Source organism: Panicum virgatum, chromosome 1N (genome assembly GCF_016808335.1).
Source record: "Panicum virgatum strain AP13 chromosome 1N, P.virgatum_v5, whole genome shotgun sequence".
NCBI classification, from domain to species: domain Eukaryota; kingdom Viridiplantae; phylum Streptophyta; class Magnoliopsida; order Poales; family Poaceae; genus Panicum; species Panicum virgatum.
Window position 1 is genome coordinate 46,976,651 of NC_053145.1, and position 18,114 is coordinate 46,994,764.

At 46.3% G+C, this 18,114-nt stretch overlaps 2 protein-coding genes and 1 non-coding gene across 3 annotated transcripts; 1 reads left to right on the plus strand and 2 right to left on the minus strand.

The window, feature by feature from the left end:
- Positions 1-4,377: 4,377 nt before the first annotated feature.
- On the minus strand, positions 4,378-4,449 carry TRNAW-CCA. The gene has a single exon. It is a non-coding gene; the product is annotated as a tRNA-Trp (tRNA).
- A 429-nt stretch (positions 4,450-4,878) lies between these two features.
- Positions 4,879-11,659, plus strand: LOC120656184 (protein ACTIVITY OF BC1 COMPLEX KINASE 8, chloroplastic-like). The gene is made up of 20 exons (XM_039934216.1): positions 4,879-5,501; positions 6,259-6,394; positions 6,742-6,908; positions 7,261-7,381; positions 7,444-7,544; positions 7,744-7,842; positions 7,926-8,036; positions 8,120-8,199; positions 8,287-8,356; positions 9,091-9,164; positions 9,283-9,352; positions 9,436-9,524; positions 9,723-9,847; positions 9,945-10,025; positions 10,112-10,172; positions 10,335-10,389; positions 10,501-10,599; positions 10,697-10,786; positions 11,112-11,171; positions 11,258-11,659. The coding sequence occupies exons 1-20, from the start codon at positions 5,010-5,012 to the stop codon at positions 11,372-11,374; spliced, it is 2,298 nt and encodes a 765-aa protein (XP_039790150.1). The 5' UTR covers positions 4,879-5,009; the 3' UTR covers positions 11,375-11,659.
- A 431-nt stretch (positions 11,660-12,090) lies between these two features.
- LOC120656185 (LRR receptor kinase SERK2-like) lies at positions 12,091-17,237 on the minus strand. The gene is made up of 11 exons (XM_039934217.1): positions 16,865-17,237; positions 15,826-15,958; positions 15,668-15,739; positions 15,175-15,318; positions 14,664-14,735; positions 14,510-14,581; positions 14,313-14,428; positions 14,082-14,210; positions 13,660-14,001; positions 13,159-13,553; positions 12,091-12,757 (listed from the first exon to the last, which is right to left on the minus strand). The coding sequence occupies exons 1-11, from the start codon at positions 16,947-16,949 to the stop codon at positions 12,446-12,448; spliced, it is 1,872 nt and encodes a 623-aa protein (XP_039790151.1). The 5' UTR covers positions 16,950-17,237; the 3' UTR covers positions 12,091-12,445.
- Positions 17,238-18,114: the final 877 nt, after the last annotated feature.

Genomic DNA, 18,114 nt, shown 5'->3' on the forward strand with positions numbered 1-18,114 from the left:
AGACTTTATGCAGATGTTTCCCAATATCATCCCCCCTTTTGCCTTTGACCTTGAAAAAACTAATTATCTTTTTATGCAAGCACCAATCATTATCTATAAAGTGGGCTGTCACAGTCATGTAACTCTCTTGCTGCTGTGATGTCCAACCATCGGTTGTGAGACAAACTCTATTGCAATGTTCTTGAAAAAAAATTTCAGTTTTGCTTTTTGCTCAAAGTACAATTGCACAGCATCCCTAGTGCATGTTCTTCTAGATGGCAAAGTGAACCTAGGGCAAGCAACAGACATGAACTTTCTAAAACCAGACTTTTCACCTTTTGCAAATGGCTCCTCATCTTCTATGACCATTTCAACAAAAGCAGACCTAAGCAATTCAGGATCAAACTTCCAAGTACCTACACCAGTACCTTGACTAATTGACAAAACCCCTTGTTTAGACTCTATATGAGGATTACTCTTGCAACAATTAAAATGCTTATGCATAGCAGATGTACCATTGAACACTGGATGTGCTGCAATATCTTTCTTGCAATAGTTGCAGTTTGCCTTGATCAACTGACCTTCATGGAAAACTTTGCTGAAGTGTTCCCACATCCCAGATCTGGATACTATCGGATTTCTCTTCTTGCCCTCTTCACCTTCTAGATCAATGCCCTCCTTCTCCTTCTCCTTTTTCTTTTCCTCCTCCTTCTCCTTCTCTCCATCAGTACCTTCAACCTTGTCGCCTTCGAGCATTTCCCCATTAGGGCCGGTGTACTCTGATATCCAATTACTCATCTCTTGATCCAAATCCTCCTGAGACATCTGAAAAAATGCTCGATAACAAGAAGAAGTTCATCCTAAGACTGGATACAGCAATCATCTACCAAGGAACATTCAAAGCTATCCAGTAAATATTGGCCGATTGCATTTCTAGTCTAATGTGAGCATCAGTTGTTACTGAGAATAATCGATTCGCTGTTTACTCTGCTCATAAATTACTGAGCACATGCTAGAGTTCATAACATGTACAGTTCAAGCTAGTCCTAGTCAATTATTTCTGATTTTTAGAGCACAAGCTAGAATTCACAAGCTACTGCAATGTTCTTCCTGACCACGAAGGAAAAGATGAACAAACAGCATAACAGAGCACATTCATAATAAGTATATAAAAGAGAGCTTTACCTTGAAACAAGAAGGCTAATTCAAACCTCCTCCTTCTATAGAGTTCAGAAGTAAAATTCAAACATCTTCCTCCTGATAGTCTTGAATGGTTAATTAGCTGGTTCACTGCAACAAAAACCTGTACAGAAGGCAATGGCAAACCAATTTAAGTGTGGTTCACATAGCATCCCCAAAATTATTTACTTTAGATTTCATCAATAACAAGGGAAAATCGACATATACTGTTAGATTAGAAAATTACTATCATCACCTAAAGGATTATATAGATCCAAGATCTTTGGTCTGATTGTTCACACAAGCAAGCATATTACATATTTACATTACAGATCAAAGGAAAGAAATAGGCACAAACCCTAGCAGGTACTTCTGGATCTCGTGCTTCAAACCAAGAGGATCTAGGGAAGGGGTTGAGGGATGAGGGCTTAGAGCTTACCTCAAGGACTGGGCACAATCGCTTGGGGGTGTCTGTCAGGGGGAAGCGGAAGCGAAGATGGCGCCATGTTGGAGATGAAGCAACGCCCGACCCAGGGAGCCGCGAAGGCGCGAACCAACGGCGGCAGCGGCGGCGCCCCCCAGGGGAGGGACGAGCCAGTGGCGGCGGCGCCCGTCCCTGGGGAGCCGTGAATCGGCTGCGGCGGCGCCCGCCCCAGGGGAGCCGCGAGACAACGACGGCAACGCCGCGCCCTGGGGAGCCACGAACTGGCTGCAGTGGCGCCCGGCCTAGGGCCTAGGGGAGACACGGATGCGGGGGCGCAGGGAGATGCGCTTCGGAAGAAGGGGATGGAGGCGTCGGGATGCACTCTCGAAAGGAAGAGGATGGAGGCGTCGGTGACGGTGAGGTCAGGGGGGCGGGTCGGGGTCGCGGGTGGGTGAGTGACGCCTGGGTGGCTGGGTGGGTGGGGGATTTAGGGTTTTGTTTGAGTGGGCCTTGGGCCAGATTCTTCCATGTGGGCTGAATATCGGTTCCTCGGGTAACCGGAATAAAAACCGAAACCGAACCGACGACTTCGGTTCCTAAGAACCAGGAACCGAAATGGAACCGAACTTCTCGGTTTCGGTTCGGTTCGGCTCCGGTTCTCGGTTTTTTCGGTTCGGTTCTCGGTTTTCGGTTTTTCGTGCCCAGGGTGAGCCGGGCGGCCGGTCCCCAAGGATCTGTCTGCAATTTTTGTCGTCTTTTTTTGCGGATAAGCCCCTGCCGCCCGGCTGCCGGGCGGCCAGGTCCCGGCCGCCAAGCAGCGGGGCGGCCGGGGTATATTTATGTAATTTTCCAAATCGAAAATATATTTTTGTAAAAAATGGAAATAAAAAATAAAAAAATAAAAAAACCGCCGAAGGGCGTGCGGTCGTGCCGGGCTAGCATGATTGGCACGTCGGCTGGTGCGTGCCTTGCCAGGCCGAGCTTGATGCCGCTGCCAGCATAGGCTAGATCCAGTTGGAGCGGTGGTGTGGGGAGGTCGATGGCGATGGCGGGGCGCGTAGAGAGGCCGGCGGCGATAGGGAGGCGCGTGACGCCACCGCCCACCGGCGACTACGAGTGGCACAGGGAGCAGACCAGAGGCCACCGGTGAGGGGAGCGTGGAGGCCGCAGGCGAGGGGATCGTGGAGGCCGCCGGCGAGGGAGCATGGAGGCCCTGGCGGCCTGGCCATAAGTTTTCAGGCGTTCGTGACTTCGTGAGAAAGAAGAAAGTGAGAGAGAAGGAGAGTGGCGGCTGACTAGGGGATTGAGATGTGAAAATTAGGGTTGGTGGGAGATTATATATGAGAAGACATGAGTTGTGGGCTGTTAATGGGCCACCATCGGGCCAGTCCCTTAGTCTGGCCATGCTCGGGTTGGCACTACGGGCCGGTGTGGCGGCCCAAGCACGGGCTGCTACATCGGGTCGGGCCGGCCTAGGCACTATTCCAATCGTACTGGGTCGGGTTCGTGTCAGGCTTTTTTGGGCCCTGCTTCAGGCCGCTCGTCTAACCTGATCCATTTGGCCAACTATAATCTAATTTTATAAAGATGTAATTTCTCACTTTTACCTTTTTCAATTCAATTTATCAATTGCTACATATAAGATAGTTAATTAGTAGCTATTTTGTGTACTAGTAAATCAAATATAAAATAATCAGGGGGTGAAACTCTAGATCCGCCCCTGTCAGCAACAAGACATGCATGTTTCGTAGCTAGCGTTTATATAAAGTGTCTCTTATTATTTCCGCAAGTTTTGTTTCTACTGCATTTTTTATACATCATTTGTATGGTTTATACATATGTCCGTCTGCAGTTAGTTAGATTCCGTTTATGTAGCAGCGTCAATGATTACAACACATGTCTCAAATGAAGTATATGATAGAATTAAACGCGTATTTCTATAAGGGGGCAAAGAAATAATAAAAGGGACAAATAAACACGCTCCATTTTGACTAAGTATGTAAATCCATCACTATCAGGGCGTTGTTTGTAACATAATAGTAAAGGAAAATGTCCAAATTACGAACACGGGAACTGAGCCCTTGTTTAGATGCGTAAAAGTGAAGCTGTAGCACTGTAACACTTTCGTTTGTATTTGATAATTATTGTCCCATCGTGTGTTAACTAGCCTCAAAAGATTCGTCTCGTAAATTATAGATAAACTGTATAATTAGTTATTTTGTTTAGCTATATTTAATATTTCATGCATGCGTTCAAAGATTCGATGTGACGAAAAATCTTATAAAGTTTTGGAATTTTAAAGGGAACTAAACAAGGGGTGAATTGGACTTAAGCATCAATCGTTCGGACGATCTGACGGTACCGCCGCACGCAGCACCAACATCAACTGACGTTCGGGCCTTTTGGGGGATCAGCAAAGATCGGCGCGTCACTTGCGGAGCACTATACACAAGACCCAAAAAAAAAAGCAACCTGGTGGGTGGCGGCTTGGCCGCCGGCCGTCGCCCGTCGCCGCGCCGGTGCTCCGCGGCCGCGCGCCCATGGTCTATGAGCAGCGAGCACGCTGTGGGCGTTGGCGTAAAAGGCCGATGCAGCCCACGCCCTCGCCGTGGCGGCTGATGCTCTGCCTCGGCAGCCTCGCCCAACAGGCCTGTCTTTCTGCTGGGCCTGGGCTTGCGGACGCGCGGCATTCTTCAAACACACTCGACAAGCGAGAGGTCGCCAGTAATAAGAATAAGAAAAAGAAGAAAAAAAACAAAGAAAACTAAAAAGGGATCCGAATTGGACCGGGGTATTGAACCCGACGTGAATCGAACACGCAACCTTCTGATCTGGAGTCAGACGCGCTACCATTGCGCCACGGATCCGGAGGTGAAGACAGTGCTTTAGCAAACTATTAGAAAACGATTGGTCGCAGGAGGATTTGTTTGTTGCCCACTTGGCGGATACAGACAGAATCCCCATCGGCCCATCGCAACGATGGGGGGGGGGGGGATCACGGAGTCAAAGCCAAAAGCTCACACAAACCAACGAAACAAAACATCAAAAGCACGCCACTAGCAGGCACAGAGAGAGGACGTCCAAAAGAATGGAACTGGAACTAGAGGCCTTTTCCCTTCAAAAAAAAAGAAAAAAACTAGAGGCCTCAAAGCTTTCCTCGCACTCCCTCCCAGCCACGCGGGGCCCACCGCCTCACCTCCGCCCAATCACTGGAGCCCAGGTCAGATGGCCTCATCCTCCGTGCCCTCCCACGTGGCTCAGCCACCACCACCCTGTCCCTCCTCCCCTCTTCCCGCTTCGGCTCTTTCCTCCCACCACCACCACCACCACTCCTCCCCTCCTCGGCCTCCATTTCTCCGAGCACCCGCACTCGGCGCGTCCCGCCAAAACCCCGAACCCCCGAACCCTAGCCCCCTCCCGGCGCGCCATGTCCGTCGCGCCCGCGGCGGCGGCCTCCCTCGTCGCCTCCACCTCGCTCTCCGTCCCCGCCCACCTCCGCCTCCGCCGCTTCCGCCTCCCCCCGCGGCCCCCGCCTCCCCGTCCCCGGCTCCCGTGCTTCCGCCGGCGATCGCGGGCCTGCCCCGCGCGCGCCGTCCTCGAGGACCGCGCGCCTCCGCAGGCCGAGGAGGACGCCGCCAAGCGCGGCGGGCTCGACGGGAACGGGAGCGGCGTCGGGTACGACGATGCCGCCGTCCAGGCCTACCTCGGGAGCAACGGGAACGGCAACGGGAGCGCCGGCGCGAGCGGGAACGGCGCCGCGGTGAAGGAGAAGGAGACCGCGGCGCCGACCGCGAGTAGCGCGGCCGTGGTCCCCGTTGTCCCGCCGGTGGAGGATGAGAAGCGGAGGAAGGAGAGGGTGGAGGAGATCGGGAGGGAGGATGCCTGGTTCAAGCAGAGCGGCGGGGAGAGCTTGCCTCAGGTACGTTCTGTTTGCTTGTCGTCCGTATCGCTGCATGTTGCTGTCCACCGCCAGTTCCAAGTCGTTTGATCATATGGAATAATGGAATAGGCCAAGGGCCAGTTTGGAAGAGCTAAACTTGAGTGCTAAGCTTTGGCACCTATTAGCATTTGTACTTTTTGCTTGAGTTTTTGAGTCCTGGCTAAAGTTTAGCCCACCCTATTAGCACTCCCATTTGGTCATTTGGATAGGACAATGCTAAACTTTAGCACTTTGGGGCATTAGCACTTGGATCCAAACACCCCTAAGTGTTGCTTTGACTGAAGTCAGTGGCGCAGCTTGACTTGGGTGACATAATTTCAATGCAATGTGGGGACAAGTGCACTCGTGGTACTCTAGTTGGAATGGAGTTCAAATTTAGGTACGAGTATAGTACCAACATCACATATCTTCACAAACTAATAGTAAGCTAGTAGCATCATCCAAGGCTCTCTTGAGCAAAATCGACCGGGCCTGGTTCAAAATGCAACAGGCTGGTTGGTTCACTGTGTCAGGTTGGGTAGATTATACATGGTCCCAACTTTACGTCTTTATCCATGGCTTCTGAGGTTATTTGAGGTTCCCACTTCCCAGCATGATTCCCACAATACCATTTTGGTAACCATGAAATGTAATGCTGTTCAGTTGCTAATATCTGAAGAACATAGTTGCCATTTCTTTGTCATTCACCATGCTCCTTCTCCCTTTCCTTTTTAAATTGAATAACTAAATATTGCAGGTGTCTGTTGCTCCTGGTGGTCGCTGGAATCGGTTTAAAACTTATTCAACAATTCAAAGAACATTGGAAATATGGGGCTTCGTTTTTACATTTATATTCAAGGCTTGGCTCAACAACCAGAAGTTCACCTACAGAGGTTAGTAATTCCCTTTAGAATTTTTTTTCCCGAAGGAACTCACCCGTACATGTTTACTTTTGTACCTGTCAAAAGAAGTAATAAGCTCTTCCCATCTATTTTATGATTTATTTTATCACATCTTTATTACAAACATTTGTGAATACAATTGATCCTTCATCCTATACAGCAGTGTGTATGGCGTGCTAGTCAACACATTGGATGCATATCACTTACACAATGTTCACAAATGTTTTGCAATTTTCTAGGTGTTTTTGTGCATAATACGTTCTGTGATATGAAGAGTTAACTAGATGTTTGCTTGAAAATTGTATACCTTGATTAAAGGTCTAAAACAACTTCTGCAGGGGGGATTACGGAAGAGAAAAAGATAATGAGGAGGAAAGTTCTTGCCAAGTGGCTAAAAGAGAGCATTTTGAGATTAGGCCCCACATTCATCAAAATAGGGCAGCAATTCTCCACCAGAGTGGATATTCTTCCACAGGAATATGTGGATCAGTTATCTGAGTTACAGGTCTGTGTGTTGGAACTTATTTTGATTGTGGACATGCCTAGTGCTTGGTAGAGGAATTGCTAGAAAGTAATTTGAACACCCTGTATGCACTAAAATTAGATAGGTTTTCTAGATCAACCTAGTGATAACCAAACTTGCTAGCCTCAGACTGTCCACTGTGCTCTGTGCAATCCTGTAGCATATTTGCATTTATCAGTATTCAGTAGCTCAGTGCTAATGTGAAGGAAGAAAATAGCTGTCAGATATGCTATTATAAATTGTGTTGTTCTCTTTTCTAGTTTTTAGCTAATGCACATCCCTATATCAATACCCGTATTATGATGAAATCATGGAATTATTGTCTCTCATGCAGGATCAAGTTCCTCCATTTCCTTCAGAGACAGCTGTAAAAATCGTCGAAGAAGAGCTGGGGGCATCTGTCAATGAGCTATTTGATAGATTTGATTTTGAACCAATAGCTGCTGCTAGCCTCGGTAATAAACTTGTGATGTTAATAAACACGTTGACACAATAATCATCTATCCCCTTTTGGCAGGCCAGGTTCATCGGGCACGTCTGAATGGCCAAGAGGTTGTCATCAAAGTGCAAAGACCTGGTCTGAAGGAGCTGTTTGATATTGATCTGAAGAATTTAAGGGTAAGTTATTTTTAGTGTTAGTACTCCTAGGAGATACTGTGCCTTTATTTTTGAGATAATGGGAATAAAACATCCTGCATCATACATGGTTTTATATGTTCTATCGTCTTTTATTATAATATAAAAAAAGACATTATGTTTGTTACCTAATCTGAGTTCATTTTTTACCATTTGCTAAAAAATTACTGGTTGGTTCTAGGTAATAGCTGAATACCTTCAGAAAGTGGATCCAAAGTCAGATGGTGCCAAGAGAGACTGGGTTGCTATTTATGATGAATGTGCATCTGTTTTATATCAGGTAACTTAGTTTTATGACGTGTTGTTGTGCTGTATTCGACTATGTTATTGCTGATCATGTAATCAGCTCATGGTTTTTATCAGGAAATTGACTATACGAAGGAAGCATTTAACGCTGAAAGGTTTGCTGAGAACTTCAAAAAATTTGATTATGTGAAGGTTCCTGAAATTTACTGGAAGTATACTACACCTCAGGTTTCTTCTATACAGAAACTTCTAAAACAGATCCAGCTAGCAACTTGGAATTAACAGTTAAGTTTATTTTATATTGATTGCAGGTTTTAACAATGGAGTATGTCCCAGGAATTAAAATTAACAGAATAAATCAGTTAGACAAATTAGGAGTTAATCGGAAAAGGTATGTATTGTATACCAGGCAGCCATGGCCTCAATTTTCTGTCCCAACTGACATTGGCTGCTTCTGGCTAACGTGAATCACTTCCAGATTAGGCCGTTATGCTGTTGAGTCCTACCTTGAGCAAATCTTGTCCCATGGATTTTTCCATGCTGACCCGGTTAGTCGTTCTGTACATCCTCCACATACACTGCTGTGGTCATTATTGTTACTTCTCACCTTCACATCATCCTTCACTTCATTTCTATTCATGCATTGACCTGTTAAAAGTTGTATCATTGAGTTTATGAGGTCCCTTTTGTCGGGGATAGATCCCTCGGTACCCGCAAGGAAGGAAGAAGACGGACTCCTGCTAGGATTCCTTTGTAATCCTACCGGAACTCATATCCTACTAGGACTTCTTCCTTGTAACTTACCAGTAATTCCCACCCCCTGGAGTATATAAAGGAGGGAAGGGGTACATGGGTCGGCAGAACCACCTCAACCCTAGAATAGCATAGCATCAATCTTACCCAATACAAACCACCAAACAGGACGTAGGGTATTATGCTATTCAGCGGCTTGAACCTGTCTAAACTTTTGTTGTGTGCACCATTGAGTTACTGATCTCGGCGACACCCTGCCTACAAATCGACTACCTCAGGCATACCCCTCAGTAGGTTGACGGTAAAACACCGACACCTTTGTCATGGTGCACGTTAGCCTTGGCAGATTTATTGCTCACCTTTCTGTGCATATGTGCTTCAGCCATAGACAAAATCCAACATGCTATTATATATTGCAAATTTCGTGAGACTGAATCATCCCTACTGTCCTCTTGCTCCTTTTTAGTATCTCAAATAGAGCAGCTTTTATGCTCTGGCTGCTTAAAAGCTAATGGTGATTTCTTTACAGCATCCAGGAAATATTGCTGTTGATGATTTCAATGGTGGGAGGCTTATCTTCTATGACTTTGGAATGATGGGAAGGTAGCATACGATTTTCTTTATCCTTTTGCATAAGCTTCATTTCTCGAGAAATTTTGTGCCACATCCCTTGATCTAGTTGCGGTATGGATAATCTAATCTTCACTCTTCTTACTTGCAGTATCAGTCCAAATATCCGGGAAGGACTACTAGAAGTATTCTATGGAGTTTATGAAAAGGATCCTGACAAAGTAAGTCTCTGGGCATAATAGCATCCCGAGGATAATTTAGACCCTGAGAAGTTCTGGTAATGTTGAATCCTGTATACCTGCAGGTGCTTCAAGCAATGGTTCAAATGGGTGTCCTTGTTCCTACCGGAGATATGACTGCGGTCAGAAGAACAGCTCAATTTTTCCTTAATAGGTAGTTATATTTCACTGAGAAGATTTTTTTCTCCCTTAATAGGCATGAGAGTTGCGTTTCATTTCATTAAGAAGAAAGAGTAACCAAATATGATGCCGTCCCTGAGAAGATGTTACCTTGTAGTTATTTGCAAATAGAATCTTTTGAACTGTATGACCGTGAAGTTTGACATTACTTTGTTGTGTTTATTATTTATAGCTTTCAAGAGCGCCTTGCAGCACAAAGGAAGGAGAGAGAGATGACAACTGCAGAATTAGGATTTAAAAAGCAATTAACTAAGGAGGAGAAGTTCGAAAAGAAGAAGCAGAGACTTGCTGCAATCGGTAATGCTTTGTAACGTACCAATGGACTTGATAGATGGAAACATGTCAAGTTGTATTCTGTTAATTTCGTTATTTTGACTCAAACTAAATTTTGCAGGAGAGGATCTTTTGGCAATTGCTGCTGATCAACCATTTCGGTTCCCTGCCACATTTACATTTGTGGTCAGAGCATTCTCAGGTTTGAATGTCTAATAGCCTACATGTTTTCTGAGAAAATGATTATTATACTGTCATTGTTCCTCATGATATCCCCATTCTTTGCAGTTCTAGATGGCATTGGGAAAGGCCTTGATCCTAGATTTGATATTACAGAGATTGCTAAGCCGTGAGTACTTAATTTATTACTAGCATTTCATACTTTTATTTTTTAACAAAGAAACACGTGAAGCTTGCACATCTTCACTTATTTTGTACTCTTAACAGGCTAAATTTTTTTAGCTTGACCTTTTTTCTGGTGCTGACTTGATACATCTGTTAAATTTGCTAGATATGCCCGGGAATTGCTAAGATTTAATGAAGCTGGTGTTGAAGTAGTTGTAAAGGCAAGTTTCAACATTTGGTCAATGCTGTTGATAACCTATCTATATGGTGGCCTTTCTTTGGATTATTGATACTGAGAGTTTTAAGTGCTCTTGATTTTCATCATACGTCAGGATGCAAAGAAGAGATGGGAAAGGCAATCCCGTGCATTTTATAATTTGTTCCGCCAACCTGATAGAGTTGAAAAGCTTGCACAAATCATTGAGCGTTTGGTAAGTATAAACACTATTTCGTGTTGTATTTGTGTTGTTTGCACATGGCCTTTCGAGGAGAGTGTGTCATTGAACTCAATGGATTGCTATTTTACAGGAGCAAGGTGATCTCAAGCTTCGTGTCAGAACACTGGAATCAGAAAGAGCATTTCAAAGAGTTGCCGCTGTTCAGAAGACTATTGGATATGTGAGTTAAAAAACTATTAACGTATGACGTATCCTTTAACATCTTTGTTTTGTTACATCATGCTGAACCATGAAAACAAGGACAAACTTCTGATGGATATAGCTGAGTTCATGCAATTCAGTTAGCTCCTGCATTGAACGTACTCCACTTGTAAATGTTAAAACAAAGTTGACATAGGGAATAGGGTGCCTGCAAATTCGAAGAAAGAAATTTGATCAAGTGGAACGGACGTTGCATCATGAAATTAGTTTCTTTATTGACTTTTTTTTTTCTGAAGTTCCATATCGTCATAACATGTCCTGAAGTACTGTTCTTTGTCGTCCAGGGAATTGCTGCAGGTAGTTTGGCGAACCTTGCAACCATGTTGTACTTCAATTCGATCCGGGTGAGTTTTGCAATGAACTGGAGCATACCTTTCACCAAATTTCTAGAATGCATTTGTTTTACCACACCTTCAATCAACCATTGCAGGGACCAGCAACAATTGCGTACTCTCTTTGCGTGTTTTTCGGGCTACAAGTTCTTGTTGGCCTTATCAAGGTGAAGAAGTTGGATCGGCAGGAGAGACTGATAACTGGCACTGCCTGAGATCTGAGTCCATCTGTGAGAACTGACCCGTCATTTTCAGTCTTGCCCGGTGTCTTCACCATCCGATTTTTTGTTTCTCTTCTGCACAATTTTACTCCCACGCAATGTAGCATAGCCACGGACACCGGTGTATAATATTTGTATGTAGATGCGGTGTATAACAGAAACATGTACGTAGTGTATAATAGACCTTTTTACATGTACCGTTCGCTTCTATGGTGCACCAGACACAAAGATTTTGTTCCATATAATGATTCAGGGTGGATGACAGGTTTGCTGGTTTCAGTTTGATGTCCTCATCCTCTGTAAGATTTTGTACGCTTGATGGTCTTTTTCTCTCTCGCTTTCTCATGAGGATGTAGGTCAATGGTAGATGTGGCCACGCTAAATGGCATTGCTTGTTAACATTCATGAAGACAATGGTGGTTAGCAGTAAATTATGCAGCGTAATAAATTGTCAAGCTTCCTGGCTTCGGGCCCAGTCATGTGAACCAGTGCTTATCTAGAAAAGATAAAATGATCCATAATTTGAGATAGAAATTGCAATAAATAAAACTTCATAGAAGGCAAAAGGGTTAGCGTGTGATCTTGCCTTAGTAGACTAGATTTCAGCTTATAAAGCCATTCCGGTGGGAGCTTTGCCGCGTGTAACCAACCTCGCAGGACCCACGTCACTGCGCCTGCGCTAGTGTAAAAACCGCCAAAGGAACAAAAAATTGCAAATGGTACTACCCACTTTACTAAGGTACTATGACAAAAACGTAACGCCGTTCTGCTTATCATGTAGTACAATTGGACGCCCGCTACCACATCCACCGGACCGCTACAGCAACAATGCTTCATAAATTCACCCTCGAATATACGAATTTCATCTTAACGACACAACAACAGCCTACCCCCAACTTCTGAGGCTAGTGAGGAATCCAAAAATAATATCATCCCTTCAAGCTGTCACTAATAATTCCAAAAGCTACCTTTCATATACACAAGCAGCAATTAGACTGAATCTGCCAATTAAGTTTCGAATTCTTCTTTCGGAGTCGCGGATTGACTTGGTGCCCCGTAAGGATGTCACCTTGGGCCGGACAGCTCCACAGCGCGCAGGTTATATGTTGAATCGACGATCCAGTCATTGCGGAGCGGCGCTGACTCAGCCTCCTGCCTCACCACCTCCACCTTCTGCCACTCATCCCATCGCTCCGCCAGGCCATCGCCTTCCAGCATCCTCACCACCTCTGACATCTTGGGTCGGTCCAACGGGGAGCCCTGTGTGCAGAGGAGGGCCACCTGGATCAGGTTCTCCACCTCGGTCTCCTGGTAGGCGTTCTGCAGGTCTGGGTCCACCAACATCTCGACCTTCTTCTCCTTGAGCAGTCCTTTCACCTGCAAGATGCCAATTGGAATTATTCATTATTGCCAGCTTGTTCTTGCCATGAGCAGTCCATTCATTCCAGAGTTCTGGTAGTTGAACATGTTTTTATAATGCATCGGGCATATGGTAGGGCAACTAATTGTGCATTAGCATATTCTAGGAATGATTGATGCTCCCTGTAGGTTGAACTAGCCAGCTTGTCACTTGCCAATGCACGCTCTCTAATTAACAAGGGAATGGGTTAAGAGGCAATTCATGATTACGAGGCAAGCTACTAAGCTTTGATACCAATCGTTAAGAAAACAGACTATTAAAGTATAGTCAATGGATTGTGAAGCAGTATGGAAAAAGACATGAGCTGTAGTGCGGTAATACTGTATGATCACTAATGAGGGAAAAAAAAGTAATTTACCCAGTCAAGCAGCATAACATCATCATCATTTGCAAGACGAGCAAGATCGAACGCCCTCTGTCCAGTAATAAGCTCCAGAAGCATGATCCCGTAGCCAAAAACATCAGTCTTCTCAGAGGACTTCCCAGTGGAAAGATACTCAGGAGCAATATGTCCAATTGTTCCACGAACAGCAGTAGTTACATGGGTGTCCTTGTAGTCCATAAGCTTGGCAAGCCCAAAATCACCCACAACTGCCTCGAAGTCCTCATCCAAAAGAATATTCGCAGCTTTGACATCACGATGGATAATTTTTGGATCACAGTGGTCGTGCAGGTAAGAGAGTCCTCTTGCAGATCCCAGCGCAATCCGTCTCCTTGTCTCCCAGTCAAGAGGTGGTTCAGATGGTTGGCGCTCTATGAAACCAGTAATTCAGTACCATTAATGAGAACACGAAGCATAATATGGCTGTAAGTGGCAGCCATATTTAGAATAATTGAATGATAGAAAAGAACAAAATACCTCGTAAACGTGATGCCACACTCCCATTAGCCATGTATGGGTAGACTAGCAATCGCTCAGTAGGTGTCATGCAGAAACCACGAAGCCGAAGAAGGTTCCTGTGCACTGCCATGCTAATCATCTCAACCTCTGTTTGGAACTGAAGCTCACCACCAGGTGTACGCTCCTCCTTTAATCTTTTGACTGCTACCAATGAACCATCAGCGAGCCTTCCCTTGTACACTTTTCCAAAACCACCTCTTCCTAAAATGTTCTTATTGCTGAAATTATCAGTTGCAACTTGAAGCTCCCGCAATGAAAACTTTTTGAGCTGACCAAGATGAACTTCTGGATCCTCCTCAGCTGAAGAAAAAAAGAACCAGCGGATGAACAAACAGGCAATATGGATTAACAGAAAATAAAGTCCACCATATGATACAGACCAGGCACATCAAAGAAATGCTCTTCAGGTTTACGACGGCGCCACATTGCAAATGCAATTGCAGGAACAGCAAATACCAATGCAGCACCAGCAGCAACACCTCCAGCAATTGCTCCAGTGCTAGAGGCACCTAATAGAAGAGGAGATATAAATAGCACATGTCATCCAGAATGCTAAACCTTCTGTAATATACTAATGAGAGACCGACTTAAAGTAGATCCGTAAAAAATACCTGTTGATGGGGTTGGTGGAGATGGAGGGTTATATGGAGGCGGCGGGGAAAAAGGAGGAGCCCCAGGGCAGGGCTTTGAAGTACCAGGACCACAGAGCAATGGATTGTTGGCAAAACTGCAACAAGCAGGTAACATTCATCATCCACACCGAAGATAAAGTTAGGCTAAGCATCATTTAGTTGCCCAGGTAAAAGACCTTATAGGAGTGAAGAGTGAAAAGGAACCAGTCGATGGGACTTGTCCTGAGAGGTTGTTGTTCGAAAGATCCCTGCATTGTCATGATACTTATATATCCATGCAACAAATAACAAAATCATCAAGAGTACAGTAGTAGTGCGCATGCTACTTACAGTACTTGGAGAGTGGAGATATTGGTCAAGGATTCAGGAATTTGACCAACCAAGCTGTTGTTGTTAAGACGGCTATCCTTACAAAATAGGCACAGAAACAAATAAATATTTGTGACTATATCTGAATATAAGAGAATAGAAGACACAGTACTAAAAAAATGACAACTCTATTGTTTCCAAAAGGACAGCATTGGTGTTGCCAATAAAATATATATTTCAGCAATATAACTACCAAGAAAAATAGAGTAAGTGAAAAGGAGAAACAAACACCAGAGTCCATGTATAAGAAAAGAAAACAACAAGGTTATCTAGATACCAATGTCACACAAATTGAAAAATGTAATCTCTCATGTTACTATTATTTTTTTCGGTGAGAAATATATAGATTGTTCTCGACAAAGAGATCAAAAGTATGAAACACGAGCCAGAATAAAAATTGAAAAGAATTTGAACAACAGTAGTAACTGAAACAACATAAGCAGTTGCTAGTAAACGAAATGAGTGCTCTTACAGGAAACGTAGCTTCAATAGGTACCCAAGGCTGTCCGGGATACTGCCAGAGAAGTTGTTCATATACAGATCCAAACTGACCAGGTTAGTTAGGTTGCCCAGTTCAGGGGGTATTGTCCCACTTATGTTGTTGCTGTAAAGCTCCCTATTACAGAAAAAAAATGGTAACATAAATCAGTTATCAGATTTAAAGGAAGGCAATTACAAAATGAGGGAATGTATGCTACAGCTAACAGAATCAGGCACAAACTGTAATCACCAGCAACAACAATCAACAACACAGCCTTTTTTTCCCCAAGCAAGTTGGGGTAGGCCAGGCACAAATTGTAAACGAAAGGATTTTTTTTTTTAAGTTCGACCAACTTCTACATGGATCATTTTTAGCTTCAAATAACATATCATGCACATCTGAAAACAATTACACTGAGGGTGCATACAAGAGAGCTAATTCACATCTTGAAACAATTAGCAAAACCAGGACATGCAGAACTTACAAATATTGAAGATTTTTCAGCTGACCAAGCTGGGGGACTAGTACACCTGATAATTGTGCATTTCCAAGGTCACTGAGAAAGGGAGAACATTTAGAATAAAATGGTGCACGTCATTAACACTTTGAAATGCACAAATGAGAGCTTTTTCAGCAACTTACACTCTGATAACACTGTTATCGTTGTTACACGTAACATGGAACCATGTACAGGGATTAACAAGAGTGGGATCCCAACTCTGCAAGACATTGTTAGCATCTCTCAAGCTCTGACGCAGGCTGTACAGAGCATCACCTGTGGACACAAGGTAGCATTATCATCAGCAAGCATATTGCAAGTTAAGATGAACAAACATATAAGAAAATTCATTAACAACAAGCTTCTATGCAAAATATAGGAAAATAGGTCTCCTAGGAAGAAATAATGTGATCGAGATTTCCTAAACAGGTAAGGTAAAACTCGTGTACTCTGAAAGTTCCCAGAACATAGAAAGATTACTCACACAATATGCCCATCCATTGTTAGTACTACACAGTGTCTGATGTTCTTCTATTCATGGTAGACCCTGGGGACACATCCTATAGAACTAGATGTTCAATAACAATCGCTCTCAGAAAGAAAAACTGAGAGGGGGGGGCGTGGGGAGAGACTGGTCAATACTCAATAGTATGGCTAGGATCAACGCAGAACTAGCAACAATTGTTTTGTTACTAGCTCAAAGAACGGGTCAAAATCTGGCCTCAAAGTCAATATTAGCAAGCCAAATGAACTCCTTAATTTCGGAAGGCGATATTATCGGAATTCCTCTTTTTAAACAAGCAAACTAGGCCGAACTTGGTGGCCTCTTGCTGCAGCACTATTGGAAGCGAACTCCACGGTGGATTGGACGGCAAACGCGGAAAGTGCTCCCACACGACCTAACGAAACGACTACACGGAACAAGCAAAGAAAATCTACGGTTTCTCCAAAGCAAAGCGTTGCTCCATCGAAGCAGAGGTATAACTAAACCTGTGCATATAAACAGGCGAGAGGCAAAAAATACCACCACCCATGGAATCAAGCTAAGCATCGAATTAAGTAGAGGAAATCAAGCTCAGATGCTCCGTCCCCGCAGCACAGATTCCAAACTTGGACCCAAACCGAACAGAGCAGCACGGGGGCGCTCCTGCCCACGCGTATCAGATCAGGCGGGAGACTCACCCTCGGTGTTAGCGACGACCCGCCCCGGCCCGAGCACCACCGCCGCCGCGAGCACCACCGCCCACCACCTCACCGCCGCCGCCATTCCGACTCGCGCGCAGAGCGGGCCCCACCACCTCACCGGCGCATGGGGCGGGCGGCCCCCCCCCTAAAACGGTGCGCCTCGAGCTCGAGGCCCGATCTGCCGCGCGGCCGCCGGCGTCCCCCCGCTCCCTCCTGGGCTCACGACCTGCTCCTCCTCCTCCCCGTCTCCCCTATCTCCCTCCCTCCTCCCTCTGTCAAATGGAGGCGATATTCTTTTTCTTTTTTTTTCGCGGGCGAACTCTCTCTCTCTCTCTCTAGCCGCTGGAGATGGAGTGCGGCCGTGCGCGTGTGTATGTGTGTATGTCGCGACCTAAATTGTTCTTCTACTACTCCGCGACGGGACCATCACCTATGCTCGCGGAACGCGGGGGAACTCCACCAAGGTGACGCCGGCGGGAAGTCCCTGACGCGCGGGGCCGGGCTGTTTCCGGGCCCGCGTGGAAGTGAGCGATGTGGATTCCGCGAGCTGGGGAGGGGGACGCGGGCGGCCCGGCGTGCTTTTGGGGGAGTGGGGTGGGTGACTTGATGGAGGAGCAGCTAGTGGGAGAGGGAAGGGAAGAGGGCAAGGAGGAGCAGGGAGGCGCGGCCCCGCCGTGGCACGGGCGCATCTGCTGACATGGCGGCGCGCGGGCGCCGGGGGTCTCGTGGACACGGTCCTCGGTACGCCCGGTCTCGCCCAGTCGTCCGAGCGAGGGGGACGCGGGTCGGGAGATGTCTCGCATTCTCCGATGGGAATCCATCCCATCGCAGAAGGACGGCCGTGCTCCGCCCCGCGCTTGCTCCCCGCCTTCCGGGCTCCGGCGCCGCCGTCTTCCCTAACCGAGCTCGTCGCCGCGCGCCGCTGCCTTTTTCTCGCCCCCGCCGCCGGCACCGCTCACCGGTTATCCAGCCCCGCCCTGCCGGCGGCGCTCCCGCGCCCTCCGCCGGCCGAACCGCCGCCACCGCCGCCCCCGACCCCCTCCTCTATGGCCGGCTGCCATGGAGCCGCCCCACCCCCCAGCAACCCGGAATCATAAGGCCGTCGCCGCCCTCCACCACCCTCGCCGGCGGCCGCTCCCCCCACCTACCACCCCTTCCCGGCCCCCCTCCCCTAGCTCGCTAGCTGCCGCGCGCCCCTCCCCTGGCTCGAGGTAGAAGATGAACAGGGGCAGGGCGGGCACCGCGGG